Source organism: Rissa tridactyla, chromosome 2, assembly GCF_028500815.1.
Source record: "Rissa tridactyla isolate bRisTri1 chromosome 2, bRisTri1.patW.cur.20221130, whole genome shotgun sequence".
Lineage (NCBI taxonomy): Eukaryota > Metazoa > Chordata > Aves > Charadriiformes > Laridae > Rissa > Rissa tridactyla.
Genome location: NC_071467.1, coordinates 53,896,189 through 53,914,269, shown reverse-complemented (window position 1 = coordinate 53,914,269; position 18,081 = coordinate 53,896,189). Strand labels below are relative to the sequence as shown.

Sequence of the window (18,081 nt, the reverse complement as noted above, 5' to 3'; positions counted from 1 at the left end):
CAGCCCTCGGCATGCAACCTCAGCTGTCTGGACATTCCTTGCTGCCTAGCTACAAAATGCATCTGATGCTCTTTTATGGTCTCTTGGCTGGCTCTGTAGGTCATGTAGCCTTCCAGTAGTTAAGGGGTTTGTCCCTACTCACGGGTTACCTGTCTACTACGTTACATACTAGGGAAACCTGAACTTGGAAGGTCATCATTAGACTGAACATCCTTGGAAATTCTTCCTCAATAACATGCCTCCCTGAGTAGGTATCTTTACATTAATGCAGTTTCCTGTCCTCCCGATGCCCTGATCAGAGAGAGCAGCCAAGAGCACGAGAAGGAACAAAGCAGCTACATCCCATGTTTCAGCTGGCTGTTCAAAAATTAAGAGTAGGAGTACAGAAGATTTTGAAGTGGACAACTTCCTCTCAAGGAGGATATCAGATTTTTATTTTTTTTTTAATGTAACTCATATTTATGATTTTAAAGTCACTACTTCAAAAAACTTATTTACAGCAAGAAAACTGCAGCTGGCTTGTCTGCTGATTACACAATGTAATTAACATACCAGCACCTGAAATTTACTGAGAAGGGAGGATGAGGAAAAGAATGGCTTGGGGACTCAGTGTTCATAAGAGAAGAAAACCGATCCTCTGAATCTTATGCCATTTAGACATTCAAAGGGAGAAAATAATCAAGATAGTCTAACATCTACCCTTAGTGCAGGCAGCTTCCATGTACGTACACAATATTGAATTGCATAGATGTGACAAGATCGGTCTGAAGAAGTGACAGTGTAACTGTTCTTTGGCCTAATATTACCTAGAAATGTTTCAACAAGCCCATGTTTCCTAGATCCCCACAGTATTGTCTTTGCCATATGGGCAGTGTAGGTGACAACTTCCATACATGCCTGTAAACTACATTCTAGAAAAAAAATCAGCTGTTGCTGGAACCTTGCAGGCATCTCATGAAGAAACACCTCAGCACCCACACTGAAGAGCACTGAGATATTTTAAAAACAAATTTTTGAGAAAAGGAGCAGGTGTAGCAGTCTGAAGCAGTATAGCAAAGAACATAGTCTGAGTAGGAAAAAAATTGAAGCTCAGTGCCAGTTAGCCGATAAAACACAAAATTGGGAAAAGAATGGCTGAAAACACAATTTAATTAAGCACAGCAGCGGAAGAAACCACCCAAGAATTAAAAAAAAAATAAAAAAATAATAGAAGTATGACAACTGAGTATACTTTGTCAAGTTAACTTATTTAACAAAGCTAAATCCAGAATATCTTCTAAGAACTACCATACTGAGAACACAAGCAAGATTAGTAACCAAGCCTTCATGCTACCTCATGGGAAGCAAGACAAACCCTCCATCCAGCATAAGCTGTCACAGCCTTTACAAACCCTTTAGCCGAAGTAGAATTCCTATTCCTTGGAGTCTTAAGTCATGTGAAATAGCTCAGGGCATGGTTTCTGGATAAGAGGTCACCACTTTAATTGATAAATACATAGGTAAGATAAATTCCCCTCACGCGTTTCAGCTTGCAGTATCCAAGAGAATGAGACACATAGAAGGACATGATCATGCTAAGATCTAAGAGAACAGCCTTTCTCATTTCTTGGTATTTGGGACAACAGCATCAGCACAGCTGTCTTGCTTTTGCTTAAAAGCCATCTTATTGATGGAGCAGAGGAAAATGTATGATCTTTTAAAAAGTGAGGGGGGGCTTTAGCACATACAGGGTTTTAGTGCTCACATTCTCACATGCAAATTAAAAGCTGCAGAACAGTAAAGCTTTATGTAGGTTTTCTGGCCATGTATTGCTGTTAATTAGTGCCAGCACAGACACTGTAGCTCAGAGACGGATTCCTTTGCACAAGCTTCCTTCAGCAGAAGGAAGAAAAATATGCTGAATTCCCACTTATTGCCAGCATAAAAACTTCACAGACAGGGATGCAAAAATGCTGGGCATGGTATCTGCTTAAGAATCATAAATGTTTCCTGCCCACCATTAGGCAATTTTAAGAATCTTCCCTAACAATTTCTTTGTCTAACTACTTACACCAGTCAGATCCCACTTCAAAAACCTGAGATAAGAGATCTGTACAGCTGCATTTTTAGACACCAGCATATACTGCTAGGAACATTTCAGAACTTTGTGACATTGCACAAAACATTATGAAAATAAGTTTTCCAGCTTCATTTGCAATTGTAAGTAAAATACAGTTAATACACCTGCATTTGTAAATGCATAATAGAAATCTCATTCTTCACAAAAGAACTGAGGTATTTTATCTATATAGCAATCTTTATTTCAAAATGCATTTATTACAAAAATGTAAAAATCCAGCTAGATCAGAAATACTGAGATTATTTTACTGGACTCTCAAGTCCATGGATCTTTGTCCCCATATCCTTTTCCTCACAACATTTTCCCCACTTCCAGTCTGATTACACAGGTGCAAATGTGCCTAAACGGCCTGGAATAGATAAATACATTGAGAAAGGCAAAAGCTGTAAAGCTAAATGCATGCAAGAAGTTCTATCAGGAAGAAACCCTCAAAAATAAACATAAGTGTAAAGTAGAGATAATCTGCAGGTATCCAGGGATCTGCTCAGTCATCCTTGTCTTTTGCCCCATGTTTCAGGATGCGCGTGAATTCAATGTAGTTGAAATTCCCCTTTTTGTCGATGGGTGCCTCTCTGTACAGCTCATCCACCTCTTCGTCTGTGAACCTGTCTCCCATCGTTGTCAGCAGCTCCCGCAGGTAGTCTTCCTGAATGAACCCTAGGACACAATGGAAGAGGACATAAGAAAAAGGAGTTTTTACATTTATCTGCTAATAGATGGACAATAATTTCTTTAAATTCTTCGTTTCAATTAAAGAGACCTACAGTCTTTGTTGCCAAATGAAAACAAAGCCATTAAAACCTATTACTATAATTGCCAAGTAATTACAAGCACTCAATCAAGTCAAGCCTCTTAGTTCATTCGCATGGTCTCACTACAAGTAAAGGCCGTTTAATGATTTGCCTGTGTTGTTTCAAAGAATATACAGATTTGTCAGTATATATATTGGACCGTCTTCCCAACAGCAGGGCTATACTCCTGGTAGTACTGAGAGCCTTCTAACAACTCTACATTTCACACAAAGGGATGAAAACCACTAAGAAAAAAATAATGATAGAACTCAACTACCAAGGCTCAATAAGTACAAGAAACACAGGGAAGTTTGAAATATTTCAAAGATTTTAAATTGATCTTAAATCAGTGACAAAACTCACATTTACTAGACTGGTTGCAAAGAACACATTTTTTGCATTGGTTATTAAACAAGCAGCCTTACATAAATTGTGATTCCTTCTATCACCACTCTTGTGAGTCACACGAGGTTTTTCTTATATTAATTTCCTTCTCCTTTAAGTACAGCTTAACAGAGGGAAGGTGGATACAAGTTGCTGACAGAGAACAAGTTCTTCATAAAGCACACCAGCTTTGAAGACAAGGGTTCCCCTTACAAAAGTTGCCCTGAAGTTGAATTTTAAGTTAGGAAAAAATCAAAATATTTTTTTCCTTTCTCCTTTCTTGAATAACAGAACCGAAGTCACAAAAGTTTGTGATTTAAAGTTTTATAGCGTTTGGAAAGGTAATTTCAGCTGCTGAGGATACATGGCATGAGTTTAGTTTGCAGAAATCAGAATTTTAAGAGTTAAAATTTGTCACCACTGCTATGAATACCAGCATTTATCGTTACAAAAGTAAGTAGAAGTAATACCCGCATACCTGTGGCTTCTTCATCAAAGCAAGCAAAAGCATTCCTGATTACATCTTCGGGATCGGTGCCATTTAACTTCTCACCAAACATTGTGAGGAACATTGTGAAGTTTATGGGGCCTGGAGCCTCATTCATCATGGCATCGAGGTATTCATCCGTTGGATTCTTTCCTACAAATAAAGGGATTCATATTTGGTTCAGCTTTCAAACTAAAAGTAATCTGTATAGTGCAATACAAACAGAGACACCTCTCATTAGCTATCCCAAACTCAATACTTTAACAGCACAGATTTGCTTGGCAACTGTAAACACAAAAGTGACATTACCAAGGGAGGCGAGCATATCGTGCAAGTCCTCTTTGTCAATGAAGCCATCCCTGTTCTGGTCGATCATGTTGAAGGCCTCCTTGAATTCTTGAATCTGCGACTGATCAAACATTGCAAATACATTGGAAGTGGCACGCTGAGGCCGCTTCTTGGTGGTCTTTGTCTTTGCCCTTTTGCTAGACATGTTGGCTGTCGGTTCTAGGGAGACAGAAACATATTCACGGTTTAGCCTTATTAAAATCAGATTACAAGTCCCTGGGGGAGAGATGGATAAAGGAGTATCAAATTCCATGTTATAAGAAAATACCCCAAAGTACGCATTTATTTTAATATCTCCTGCTGTATTCTCTTTCATTTGGACTTCACTTGCTATTAAGCATAATGTCCTTCAGGATTCAGGGACTGGCACTGTAGGCCAACCGTAGGCTACATGAAAAAAACCCAATCAAATCATAGTTCTTGAAATTAAACTCACCCAGTGCTTGTATTGCTGATTCAATACTCTCTTTGCATCTTCCACAAGATAAGATTAGTACATACTTAGCAGTTTAGGAGGCACTATTGACCTACCACGTAGAAGGATATGGGCTGCTAACCCAGCATAGTATGTAGTAGTTAAATGAATCAAGCAGTATCCTAAACTAACATTTGGGAAGGGAAAAAAAGGTATTTTAGGCTCATATTAGCATTTTTGTTAGAATAGCTGCTCTTAAAAGAGCAGTAGGTCTCAGTACACAGAATGACCGTGATGAGAGCTTAATGTTTTTGTGAAGATCATTGGATGGTGCTGGAGCTGGGAGAGAGATCTGCCAAAGAACGCCTATTAGAGTTCTTTCATCAAAGTCAACTAGAGGATTGTGTGTGTTAGAAAAAGGATACTGGCGTGTTTCGAAAGCGCTACATTGCTGTTCTCTTACACGGTGGAACTATTACACAATACATATGCAAATGCAAGCATATTCTTTTTAAAATTAATTAATGACATAATAGTTTTAAAATTATGAAGACTGTTTCTTTTAAATTATCAACCTTTAAAAACATTTATATATTCTCGTAGAATCTTTATATAGTTTCATGTATCACAAATATACTAATTTCATTGTCTCCCTCAAGCAGTCAAATGAAGAAATAAACATGTTAGTTTACATGCTGTGACACTAATATTATCAGGGTAGAAGTGAGGCTTTCAAGTTAAGTACTTCTCTTTAGCTGGGAAGATACATTTAGCATTCAACTGTGGTTGATGGTACAAGCACAAAAAGCTGAGTCATTCACTGAAACGCAAACAGAAAAACCTCAACATTGCTACTGGATCAAAGTAAGGTAGACCCTCTCTAATGTTGTTTCTAAAAGTCTCATACACCTCTATGCCTTAGTTTTATTTTATGCAAGCAATCCACGCTGCTAAAATCCTTTATCATGCCCAAACCAAATGTTGTGCAAACTGGATTCCTTCCACCCTTGATTTTGAATTCTACAGGAAGCACCTGCAGGAAGCATCATGAAAGGACACATTTAAGCTTCACCTTTAGTCACAAGAATGCCAACATTTTGAAATTTAAACTGAGTATTAATTTTGTAAGTTTTAAGAAGTTACCTGGTCAGAAGTGCAATTCTAATCAGAGTCACTGCACAGTTCTAATGGTTTCTCAGATAGTTTGCCCAAAGTTACTGCATTTTCTGTTACACTCCTGAAAAGCAGACTAAAGTCACTAATTTGGATTCATCCTTAAAAAAACAGGGAGTAAAATTAAGCAAAGTAACTCCCTTACATGGTCAATCAATCCAATATTCAGGTAAAAAAAATCAGTTCTTTTTTTTGTTTTAATTAAAGCAAAGACATTTTACCTTGCTTTGTATCAGATACAGGACATGCTGTACCAAGCATCTGGATCATAAAAGGATATTCCATGGTTACGTCCTTCTCAGTCTGTCTACAAACAGCGCTACTGATTTCCCCTGCTAACTCCACGCTTTTAAATCCTACGTGCATACACAACGTTCTTCTGACATATAAAAAAACCCTATTATGTCTCGAACTAAAAATAGCCTATGAAATGCAACTGCGCATCATTCAACGATACTGAAGTTCTCTTCATTGCATTCACTAACCACAAGCTATCTGAGATGTCTGGCCTCCAACAACACTTCAACAAATAAATATGAACTCCTGACATCTAGATATTTATGAAGACAGCTGACAATAAAGGTAGTTTGCTTTCAAGCTGCAGACAAGGGTTGTGCATAACTTCGGTCTTTTTTCTTCTGTAAAAACACTCATACAAGTTACTATTACACTCTGAATTATCAATTAAAAGTTCCACTACCCAGAATAGAATTAAACAGTATCTGTTAATAACTGTTCTCTGAAATAATTCATAGTTTTCAGAATATGGCCTATTCAAAGTAAACTAAAAAGTCTGCATGTGCTGCAAGGCAGCACTCCCAGCAAACCACCACCTGCGATTCTCTCAGGTATAATTCAATCCTAATCGAGAGGAGTTAACAACAAAAGCAGACTACTGCTGACTGTAGCTACACACAGCAGGAAGAAAGCCTGTTTCTTTTCTAATTCTGTTCAGAAGATTGCCGTATCAGAATATCATACTAGAGAAGACGAAAAGTTTGCCAATGCTTGCATTAATAATTTCTAAGTTTCTCTCAAGCAGGCTTGGGAGGCAGCCATACAGAATACAGAAAGCACAACTCTTACTTAAGAGACCTGTCAGCCTGCAGTGCAGCTATGCCTGAAATGGTAAAAAACTGGCTGGATGGCCAGGCCCAAAGAGTGGTGACGAATGGAGTTAAATCCAGTTGGTGACTGGTCACAAGTGGTGTTCCCCAGGGCACAGTACTGGGGCCAGTTCTCTTTAATATCTTTATCAATGATCTGGACAAGGGCATCAAGTGCACTCTTGGTAAGTTTGCAGATGACACCGAGTTGGGTGGGAGCGCTGATCTGCTTGAGGGCAAGAAGGCTCTACAGAGGGATCTGGACAGGCTGGATTGATGGGCCAAGGCCAATGGTGTGAGGTTCAACAAGGGCAAGTGCCAGGTCCTGCACTTGGGTCACAACAACCCCATGCAGCGCTACAGGCTTGGGGAAGAGTGGCTGGAGAGCTGCCTGGCAGAAAAGGACCTGGGGTGTCAGTCAACAGCTAGCTGAGTATGAGCCAGCAGTGTGCCCAGGTGGCCAAGAAGGCCAGTAGCATCCTGGCTTGTATTAGAAATAGTGTGACCAGCAGGACTAGGGAAGTGATAGTCCCCCTGTACTCCGTGCTGGTGAGGCCCGACCTCCAATACTGTGTCCAGTTTTGGGCCCCTCACTACAGGAAAGACATTGAGCTGCTGGAGCATGTCCAGAGAAGAGCAACAAAGCTGGTGAGGGGTCTGGAGCACAAGTCTTATGAGGAACAACTGAGGGAGCTGGTGTTGTTTAGCCTGGAGAAAAGGAGGCTGAGGGGAGACCTTATCGCTCTCTACAACTACCTGAAAGGAGGTTGTAGCAAGGTGGGGGTTGGTCTCTTCCCCCCAGTAACAAACGATAGGACAAGAAGAAATGGCCTCAAGTTGCAGCAGGAGAGGTTTAGGATGGATATTAAGAGAACTTTTCTTCACTGAAAAGGTTGTCAAGCATTGGAACGAGTTGCCCAGGGAAGTGGTTGAGTCGCCATCCCTGGAGGTATTTAAAAGACGGGTAGACATGGTGCTTAGGGACATGGTTTAGTGGTGGTTTTTGTCAGTATTAGGTTGATGGTTGGACTCAATGATATTAAAGGCCTTTTCCAAGATAAACTATTTTATGATTCTATGAAATACTGCACTCAGCTCTGGGAAACTATTAGAAAGTGGGTGATAAATTGGAACATGTTCAAAAGAACAGAGACATCAATCCAATTAGCCAAAGAGATTGATTTATGATGAAAAAGTTTGAAGTGTTTACACTTAAGTGTTATTATCTGTGTTCAGCAGCAAATGATGTAATAAGCAAGAACTAGCCTCATTTGAGTCAAGCACTGGACCCACTAATTTTAAAGAAAATAGGATTTCATCTGATAAATCCACCAGGTCATTTAGTCAAAGAAAAAAATCATGCTTTTATAATGGAAATAGTGTAAGTATAGGCTGGAAGTATAGACTGGAAATAGAAGAATTTCAGTAGATAAAATGTGGAAATACTTCACATTACATAGTACAAGTTATGACAGGCAGGTTTAGTTTGTTGTTTAATACTATGATGCACTGAATGGTCTGGGCCTTGTTCTAGAAACTGTTCAAGAAACTTCTAAATTAAGAGCCTGCCTGTAAAACTTACCATATCTCCAAAAACATAACCTTTATTTAGGAAGATTTTTCATATATTAGAAAAAAAGAATAAAGGTCACCCACTGGAGTAGAGAGGTAGGAACAGCCCTGTGCCGCTTGTACATGTACAGTCATTTGTTTAGTTGATCAATAGCAGTGGATATCAAACTGCAGAAGCACAGAAAATCCTCTTATGCTTCTTACCTCTCGGAAAAGGATAAACCCTGGAAGGAGACAAAACTGAGCAAAGGAAAAGCTTGAGCCAGACAGTAAGAAATGAAACTTTAAAACCCACTAAGTGTTGCAAGTTTTGATCTGTTCAGAGGCAGCGATCAGAAGTTACGCTTCAGAGAACAGCCTTGTGTTTCAATAGTTGGTTTTACAGTCACTGTGAATGTCTATCACTCAAAATTTAAAAAAACAAAACACCAAAACACAAACCCAAAGCACAAGTACACACACAAAAAAGTAAACCAAAAAACCACAACACAAAAAACACACCTGGGAAAGTCTCTACACAAAATTTACACACAGAATCATTCAGGTTGGAAGGGACCTTAAAGATTACCTAGTTCCAACCCCCCTGCCATGGGCAGGGACACCTCCCACTAGACCAGGCTGCTCAAAGCCCCATCCAGCCTGGCCTTGAACACTTCCAGGGATGGGGCATCCACAACTTCCCTGGGCAACCTGTGCCAGTGTCTCACCACCCTCACAGTCAAGAATTTCTTCCTGATATCCAATCTAAATCCACCCTCTTTCAATTTGAGGCCGTTACCCCGTGTCCTGTCACTACACTCCCTAATAAGGAGTCCCTCCCCATCTTTCCTGTAGGCCCCCTTCAGGTACTGGAGGGCTGATCTAAGGTCTCCTCGGAGCCTTCTCTTCTCCAGGCTGAACAGCCCCAACTCTCTCAGCCTGTCCTCACAGGAGAGGTGCTCCAGCCCTCTGATCATCTTCATGGCCCTCTGCCGGACCCGTTCCAACAGGTCCATGTCCTTCTTGTGGTGCGGACTCCAGAACTGGACAAAGTACTCCAGGTGGGGTCTCAACACAGACATTATATTTAGCACTGAATGTTTTATTTTAACGCTGCCAGTTATTTCGGAACTTTTATTAAACTAAGATATAACAGTCACCTTCTCTTAAATCATCACGTTCCAAAGCCAGGCCTCAAAGCTGCATCCCAAGTTCTGCCCGTGTATCAGCTGCAGCAGCCAGTGCCACCGCTCGCCCATCGCAGCCTGGGCGACAACAGGAAGAGATGACAAAACCAAGGCACGCCAGCACATCTGCGGCAAAGCTCAATGAAGAGCAGATCTCACTTCGAAAAAAGTATCCTATGCAATCTCACCTAGTCCTGAAAGCCATCTTAACACACTTATTAGTAAACTTCCCCAAACCCTCGAACAGGAGTCAGACCTGCCCCAAAATCTACTTTCCGTGACTCAACAAAGCCTATGTCCGCAGGTTAGAGAACGGGACCCACTGCCAGCTGTCCCCAGCAGCTGTGTTGCGGCCATACCTATTTCAAAACGCGGGCAAGAAGGGAGAGGCTCAGCCTCGCCGCCTCCCCCCGCCACCTCAACAGCTTTTACACCAGCCCTTCCCCTGCTCCAACAACGGCGGGGGGCGGCCCCTCTCTCTCCATGGGCTGCCCGTGCCCGCGGCTGCGGCTCCGGTGTCGCCCCTGAGGGCCGGCTCCCCGCTGAGGGAGAGCCGCGCGGCCGGAGCTCCGGCCGGGCCCAGCACCGGCGAGGCGAGGGCCGGGGCTGCCCCCGAGGCGGGTAACGCCTCAGGCGGCCCCTAGCCTGCCGCACCCCTCACCTACCCCCCGGGCGGTCGCTGGGTCCCCCCCAGACCCACCTGGCGGCTGCGGGAGTGGGTCCTGGTCCGAGCGCGACGGGGAGCGACGGTGGCACTTCCGGAGAGGCAGCGGCCACCGCCCTGCCGCCGGCGCAGGGGAAGGAAGGCGTGGGCGAAACCATCCGAGCTAAGTAGGGGGGGGGCGACGACGAGGCTCGTCGCTTCGCCGGCGAGGCGGCATAACCCGCGCCAAGAGAAGAGTAGCGACGGCGACCGTGTGTTTTTCGCTTCCTCTCAGGGTTCTCTGCCCTCCGCAGGAAAGTGGGGTCGAGGTCCCGGGCCTCTCTCCCCTCCCGTCCCCCCCCCCCACACGGCGGAGCGTTGGTGCGGCGCGGTGCGGTCACAGCATTCCAAGGGCGGGGGTGCGGAGGCAGCACCGCGTCTGCCCTTTTAAGGCAACGGCGGGAGTTTCCTGCTCGCGCGGCGCCGGGCGGGGCGGGTCCTTGTCTCTTCGCCCGGCCCCGCCCCGCCCCGGTCCCGGCCTCCCGCAGGGGCCGCGGGTCCCCTCCGCCATTCGACGCCCCGCGGAACCGGCCTTCCCGAGCCCCCCGTTTCAGTTACAGCGGTGTTACCGTCTGAGAAACACACAGTTTATTGTCGTTTGGACAATTATTCCACCGCCCGGGGAGCCCTCCCCACGGTGGGGAAGGGGAACCAGGGAAAAACCAATGAAACAGGGACGTTGAAATACAGATTTACTAGGATAAGACTAAATAATTAACATTAATAATACTAAATAACCAGTATCTATCCCAATGCCGATATAAGATATACAAGGATTATGCTCAACCCATTCCACCAGCAGAAGCCGTGCACTCCCAGCCGTGGGCAGCAAATGTCGGACACTGCGAGCGCAACGGCTTTGCGGGGAAGGGAAGGGCTCAGGGGTCCGGCACCGGGACAAGGAGTTTCTCTGGACCGCCGCCATCAAGGGAGAGAGAAACTCCTCAGCAAACTTTCTAACTGATAGTGAATGTGACGTTCACGGTATGAAACAATCCTGTTGTCCAGCCTGGGTCAAGTGCCCAGGCCTCGCTCCTCCTTGTGCCTGCACCTGGCAAGGCTTGGAAACTCTGAGACCTTGAATCCTACATGGCCTAGCTGGCTATAAAGTAAATATTTTCACGATTTCAGACACTAGCATCTTCTAAAAATGCAGTTTTCCCAAGCATTAGAAGAGAAGTTAGTCCCGTGTCGCTCAAACCAGTGGCAGTTGCTTCGTGAAGTGTCACAGGCCTCAGACGTTCCCGTTTTCTGATGGGAAAAAATAACTGAGGTCTGTGACCCCCGGGGCAGCGCGGCGGTGGGGCCGGGGAGGCGGCCACCCAACCCGGCAAAGCGTCAAAGTGCTGCCGTGTGGCTCGGGAGGTGCTACGTCACAATGACCCAAGGAGCCGGTACATCTGGAAGGTTGCTTTTAACAAGTTAATGACTTGTCTGTCTTGGGTTCAGAGACAATAAGTCAAGGCTGCGTATTTGGCCTGGTTTCCTAAGGAAAAGGGCTGATGCTGGTCTGTCATCTGTGTGTTGTCCCATCTTGGAATATTTTTTATGCTAGCAGGCACAACCAGCAGCCAGAGGCCTCAGGTGTATCAAATTCTCACTTTCAGACTTTACTGAGTGAAATAAAACTTCATAACCGAGTGATGGGGAGATGCAGCAGGCTGCAGCGGTGTTATGGTTTGAAGAACCCACAACAATTTATTGTCGTTTAGACAATTATTCTATCACCCAGTGACCCCTCCCCACCTGGGAAGAGGAATCAGGAAAAACAAGGATACCTGAGTGTTGAAATATAAGCAGATTTAATAGAATAAGACTAAATAATTAACATTAATATTACTAAAGAACCAATCGCAGAATGGTAGGGGTTGGAACAGACCTTTGGAGATCATCTAGTCCAACCCCCCTGCCAGAGCAGGGTCACCTAGAGCAGGTTGCACAGGAACACATCCAGGCAGGAGAGAGAAGGAGACCCCACCACCTCTCTGGGCAGCCTGTTCTAGCCTGTTCTGGGCAGCTCTGCCACATTCAAAGTAAAGAAGTTTTTCCTCATGTTCAGGTGGAATTTCCTCTGTTCCAGCTTGTGCCCGTTGCCCCTTGTCCTGTCACTGGGCACCATTGAGAAGAGTCTGACCCCATCCTCTTGACTCCTGCCCTTTAGATATTTGCAAGCATTGAAGAGATCCCCTCTCGCTCTTCTCTTCCCCAGGCTAAACAGAGCCAGGTCTCTCAGCCTTTCCTCGTAAGAGAGGTGCTCCAGTCCCTTGATCATCTTTATAGCCCTCCACTGGACTCTCTCCAGCAGTTCCCTGTCCTTCTTGAACTGGGGAGCCCAGAACTGGACATAGTGCTCCAGATGTGGCCTCACCAAGGCAGAGTAGAGGGGGAGGATGACCTCCCTCGACCTGCTGGCCACACTCATTTTAATGTACCCCAGGATGCCATCGGCCTTCTTGGACACAAGGGCACATTGCTGGCTCATGGTCAACTTGTCCACCAGGACTCCCAGGTCACTGTCAATATTGATGCCAATACCAATATAAAATATACAAGGATTATTCTCAGCCAGTTATATCAGCAGGAAGCCGTGCACTCCCAGCAGTGGGCAGCAAATGTCAGACACTGGGAGCGCTGCGGCTTCAGGGGGAAGGGAAGGGCTCAGGGGTCCGGCACTGGCGAAAGAAGTTCTCAGGATCGCAGCCACCATAGAAGAGAGAAAACTTCCCAGCAAACTTTCTAGTCTATATTGAATGTGACGTTTGTGGTATGAAATAATCTTGTTGGTCAGCCTGGGTCAAATGCCCAGGTCTCGCTCCTGCTCGTCGCTGCACCTGGCAAGACTCGAAAATGTGAAGACCTTGAAAGCCACATAGCCTCGCTGGCTATAAAGTAAATATTTTCACAAATTCAGACACTAGAGTCTTCTAAAAATGCAGTTTTCCCAAGCAGTAGAAGAGACCTTACTGAAAAGTAAAATTACTGAAAGAGAAATTGATCCCGTGTCACTCAAACCAGGACAGGCGGGATGTGCCCCCAGGGCTGGGGAGCCGGGGAGCTCCAGGGGAACATCTCCTCCGCCCAGCTGCCGAGTCAGGTCTCCAGCTTGCATGGTTTTCCCTGTTGCTGATGTTGCTGGCGGCATTTTTCATTTATAGGGAAGCGTGGTGGCTTCTGTTCCGTCTCCCACATTTCCCTGCTGTGCTGGTGGGATGCTCCAGGCCACCTGTGTGGGGTGAGTCTTCTGCACCGAACCAGGCAGCACCGGGCCCCGAGCACTCGCGTTCCTGTCCCGGAGTGGCTACAATGTGGAAGCAGAGACAACCTTCCCTCTTGTGATCCAGAAACAGGTCATTCCTCCTGCCCCATATGAAACTGGTGCCTGTTCTGAGCTCCTTTTTCTCAATCTTTGTTTCTTCTGTTTCTAGAGTCCAATGCTTCTACTGCTGGAGTCAGTGGCAAAACTGATTTAGCGGAGTTAAGAGCAGGAAGGGGAATCTTTATCTATATTAGGGGTTATACTTTTTATCCAACAATGAAATAAATAATATTCGATAACAGTGATTTCCTAATTTTTTCCTTCAAAACTTGATACAATATTAACTCAATGATTTATAAGTATATTTATTGTAATGACCTATTCTAAACCAATTTTTTTAGCTTACCCCAAAACTGGAATAATGAAAAATGTACCAATAAAAGAACAATCAAAGGCTAAAAAGTGAATAATGAATATGCAGGAAGACCTGTCAGAATAAGCCTTTATATCTGGGATCTGTGTCTGAAGTGTCTGGATATGAGTAGCTGCCAGGTTTAATATTTAACATAGTGAGTAATAATTAATACATTGACTAACCACAGAGGACTTCAGCCTATACTCTAAGTTATCAAAGTTAAGTTTACCTTATTGCCCTTTGACCTTTCTCAAGATTTTTTTCTGAATAATTTCTTAATGGGAAAAGGAAGGCAACCTTGTATTTTGAGAAGTAGGGAGAAATTTAGAGACTTGCTAGATTTCAGGCATCTTTAAGAAATACAGGCGGCAGTAATATCGGTTCATGAAGGGCAATCCTGTTTCCAGAAAAAATAATTAACCAGTTATAAAAAAATACATGATTTGTTCATAACATTCTTCTTCATTAGCTCTCATTAAACTTCTTTAGACAGTATAGAAGTGTCATGAGTTCCACTTTACATAGGGTGAAACTGAAGCACAGGTGAGCTAGACGACCAGTGATCCATTAATGCTGAAGAATGTTTGGAATGTAAAAGGAATTTCAGTAAGGTGAGTAGTTTCAGAGTCTGCCTTCAATGGGATTTGGAAGCTTGCACACTTCCAAAACATTGACGAGCTTCCAATCTTTGGACACCTAAATAACTTTAGAATCTACCTTAAAGTGACTTACCTGCTACTTCCTTAGAGGTCAGAGGGCCCTAAAGGAGGAAGTTTTCCAAGGCTGCTTTTAAACTCTGTCTTGAATACATTATATATATTAGACTTAGGCTAATCCTTCTGGGTTGGTGTCTCTTTTGTATGCATGGAGGGTCTCATTGCAGTAAATACAGTATTAACGGAGCAACCAGGCTTCTCTCTTGGCCACCAGGCAATGTGCTCAGGACCTCCTCTGTGGTGACTTGTTTTGGGAAGGGTCTGCCTTCCTGGGCTTGCTTGGTCACTGGCATCATCGCGTTTCACATCTTCCATGTCTTTCCGTGCTCCACTGTTGTAAAGCTCTCCACTGCTGCTTTCTGTATACTTTTGGGGATTGCAATCTACATTGCATCTACATTGCATGTAGATTGGTATTTTCCACAGAGACATATACAATATGATTCTCTTCCGTGGAAATGACCATATTGCAATCCAGGCTGGCAACGACAACCTAAAATGAATGATAGCAACTTACCAAAAGGAGTCTGCAGCCAGCAAAGTCCCTGGCCATATGGAACTAAAGGGCCAGAATGTCACACCTCTTCATTAGTGTGTCTCCTCTCTGAGGATGTATTTTACTGGAAGAAGCATACTTTTATGAAGCACATACTTTTATGAAGCTCATGCTTTATAACAAAACAACTTGGTTTCATTTCTTGGAGCATTCAAAGAAACCGAAGCTGAGCACTGTCCTCAAATAGATGATTTACCTACTCTAACCATATGTCAAATTTAGCAATTTGTCTAATGCTTTTCAAATGTTTTATTATCTTTGTCTAGAAATGAAATAATTACCAAAGTAGTTAAATAATTACCAAAGTAGGCCAACTGTATGAGGTTTAATAAGGCCAAATGTCGGGTCCTGCATTTCGGTCACAACAATCCCAAGCAACGCTACAGGCTTGGGGAAGAGTGGCTGGAAAGCTGCCCAGCAGAAAAGGACCTGGGGGTGAAGGTGGACAGCCAGCTTAACATGAGCCAGCAGTGTGCCCAGGTGGCCAAGAAGGCCAACAGCATCCTGGCTTGTATCAGGAATAGCATGGCCAGCAGGAGCAGGGAAGTGATCGTGCCTCTGTACTCGGCACTGGTGAGGCCTCACCTCGAGTACTGTGTTCAGTTCTGGGCCCTTCTGTACCAGAGGGACATCGAAGTGCTGGAGCGTGTCCAGAGGAGAGCTACCAGGCTGGTGAGGGGTCTGGAGACCAGGTCATATGAGGAGAGGCTGAGGGAGCTGGGCATGTTTAGCTTGGAGAAGAGGAGGGGAGACCTCATTGCCCTCTACAACTACCTGAAAGGAGGTTGTAGAGAGGTGGGTGTTGGCCTCTTCTCCCAGGTGAATAATGACAGGACCAGAAGAAATGGTCTGAAGTTGCGGCAGGGGAGGTTTAGATTAGATATTAGGAAGAATTACTTTACTGAAAGAGTGGTCAGGCACTGGAACAGCCTGCCCAGGGAGGTGGTTGAGTCACCGTCCCTATCAAATGTGTTTAAGAAACGTCTAGATGTGGCACTTCAGGGCATGCTCTAGTGACAGAGATTGTAGGTTGTTTGGTTGGACTCGATGATCTCAAAAGTCCTTTCCAACCATGAAGATTCTATGATTCTAAATAATATAAATAACAATAACAAAATAAAATATAGTAGTAGTAGTATTAGTAGTATTAATACTAATACTAATACTAATACTGCTACTACTAATCATAATAGCAGCTTAATACATTTGCAAGAAAGGTCAGAAGAATGTATTATTTTATGGTGTTCAGTTATGTAAACAATAGTATAGTCGGACTGTTAAATAAAATAAACCAAGGAAGGTGGACTATAGTTACATTCTGGGAATCACCAGTACTGACAGTCAGGAAAGAATGAATGTGCTCTGACTTGTTTCCAATCCAGCAATCAACACACGTCTTCCACACCACAGGGAATAATAGGAGTTTACTTAACCAGTACAACTCCAGCACCTGGAAGGGGGGTGCCACATCGCGGGCCCGTCGGTGCCGTTCCTAGGGCATTCCTAGCATGGGAGTATGGCCCTGCACCTCACTGACCTGTGAAGATGTGCCCGTGAAGTCAGGGGTGCTGCTCCTCGCTCGCTCTGTGCAGGCTGAGCTGCTTTATCCTTGTTGTCCCTTTGCTTCTCACGCAACTCGGGTGTCCCGCTCACAGCTGAAGTAAAGAAACGTTTTGAAAATGCAAAAGGACTTCAATACACTTGAGAACAAACCGAACAAAAGCGCTGTCTAAGCCAGGCCACCATTCTCCCTCCCCATGAGATGCTGAGCCACAGCACGTGAAAGAGGAATGATCAAAGTGTCTGAAGTGTTAAAAAAGAGCCCTTCGGTGGGCTGGCCATACCGGACCGCTGTGTCTACGTACGGTTAGTCATCTGGTATTGCTGAAGAGCAAATAACTGCAAAGTAATGATTAAAAATACAGTTGCCTTTGATCACGGTCTGCTGGATGACATCAGATCTCATATTTATCTTTCTTGCTCTGTCCAGAGACTTCTGTCTGCTACATTACTTTTTTTTCCCAGGCCACATTACTTTTTTCCAGCTGTGATCACTACTGCAGGAACGTTTTTTAGTTTGAACATCTCTGCGATGTTTCTGTCTTTTTAATCTTGCAAATGCCTCTCTCTCTCATTTTGTACTGTTGTATTACGTGTGAAGTAGATTTGTGCGTCCATCGGGAGACAATACCTGGTTCCAATATTGATTGCAAAGAGTCAAGCCACGCATTGGGCATTGCAAGCACTGGAAGTGAAAGGAATGGCGGCCCGTCCACCCTCTATGCCTGTTCTGCATAGAGACACAGAGACAGCTTCTGTCACACCTTGCTTATCTGTGGGCGGGTTGTGCAGTAATTGGGGGTGCACAAACCTGACGCGGATGCTGGGAGAGCGGATTGGGTTCAGGAGCAGCACGGCCGCATTCCCACCGTGCTGACTGTGAGGACTCCCAGGTCTCCCTGGTTGGCAAGTGAGGCATCCCCGCTCTCTGCAGCAGCATCCCTTCATTCGTTAAGCCTCTGTTGTAATCCTCATCCTGTAATTTATATATGGCTTGTACTAGAAGTGTTTTATTTTTTTCCAGGTTGTTTCTTTCCCTGATTGCTGTGGATGTTGACTGTGCTACGTTTAAGATGAAATAGCTCTTAAGATTGTGCCTTGCTCCAGCAGGAAGATGTCTGTTTTATAGAATCATTGAATTGTCTAGGTTGGAAGGGACCTTTAAGATCATCGAGTCCAACAATTAACCTAACACTGTGAAGCCCACCACTAAACCATGTCCCTAAGCACCATGTCTACCTGTCTTTTAAATACCTCCAGGGATGGTGAGTCAACCACTTCTCTGGGCAGCCTGTTCCAATGCTTGACAACCCT

At 44.3% G+C, this 18,081-nt stretch overlaps 1 protein-coding gene across 3 annotated transcripts; it reads right to left on the bottom strand.

Annotated features, from left to right (window-relative positions):
- Window positions 1-2,277: 2,277 nt before the first annotated feature.
- MYL12B (myosin light chain 12B) lies at window positions 2,278-10,419 on the bottom strand. Of its 3 annotated transcripts, XM_054192108.1 has the most exons (5): window positions 5,939-6,046; window positions 5,688-5,781; window positions 4,091-4,288; window positions 3,773-3,934; window positions 2,278-2,776 (listed from the first exon to the last, which is right to left on the bottom strand). In XM_054192108.1, the coding sequence occupies exons 3-5, from the start codon at window positions 4,272-4,274 to the stop codon at window positions 2,604-2,606; spliced, it is 519 nt and encodes a 172-aa protein (XP_054048083.1). In that variant the 5' UTR covers window positions 4,275-4,288; window positions 5,688-5,781; window positions 5,939-6,046; the 3' UTR covers window positions 2,278-2,603. The 3 variants fall into 3 exon arrangements, with proteins under 3 accessions (XP_054048083.1, XP_054048082.1, XP_054048081.1); XM_054192107.1 differs by lacking the exons at window positions 5,688-5,781; window positions 5,939-6,046 and adding an exon at window positions 10,262-10,419; XM_054192106.1 differs by lacking the exon at window positions 5,688-5,781 and having other exon boundaries at window positions 5,939-6,098.
- Between the last annotated feature and the right edge of the window lie 7,662 nt (window positions 10,420-18,081).

Coding starts and splice junctions, on each gene's coding strand:
- MYL12B (XM_054192106.1), bottom strand. CDS start 6,083: ATGCACGTAGGATTTAAAAGCGTGGAGTTAGCAGGGGAAATCAGTAGC. Junction 4,289..5,938: donor TGTATCTGATACAAAGCAAG/GTAAAATGTCTT, acceptor CTGTCTCCCTAG/AACCGACAGCCAACATGTCT. Junction 3,935..4,090: donor CGATATGCTCGCCTCCCTTG/GTAATGTCACTT, acceptor CTTTATTTGTAG/GAAAGAATCCAACGGATGAA.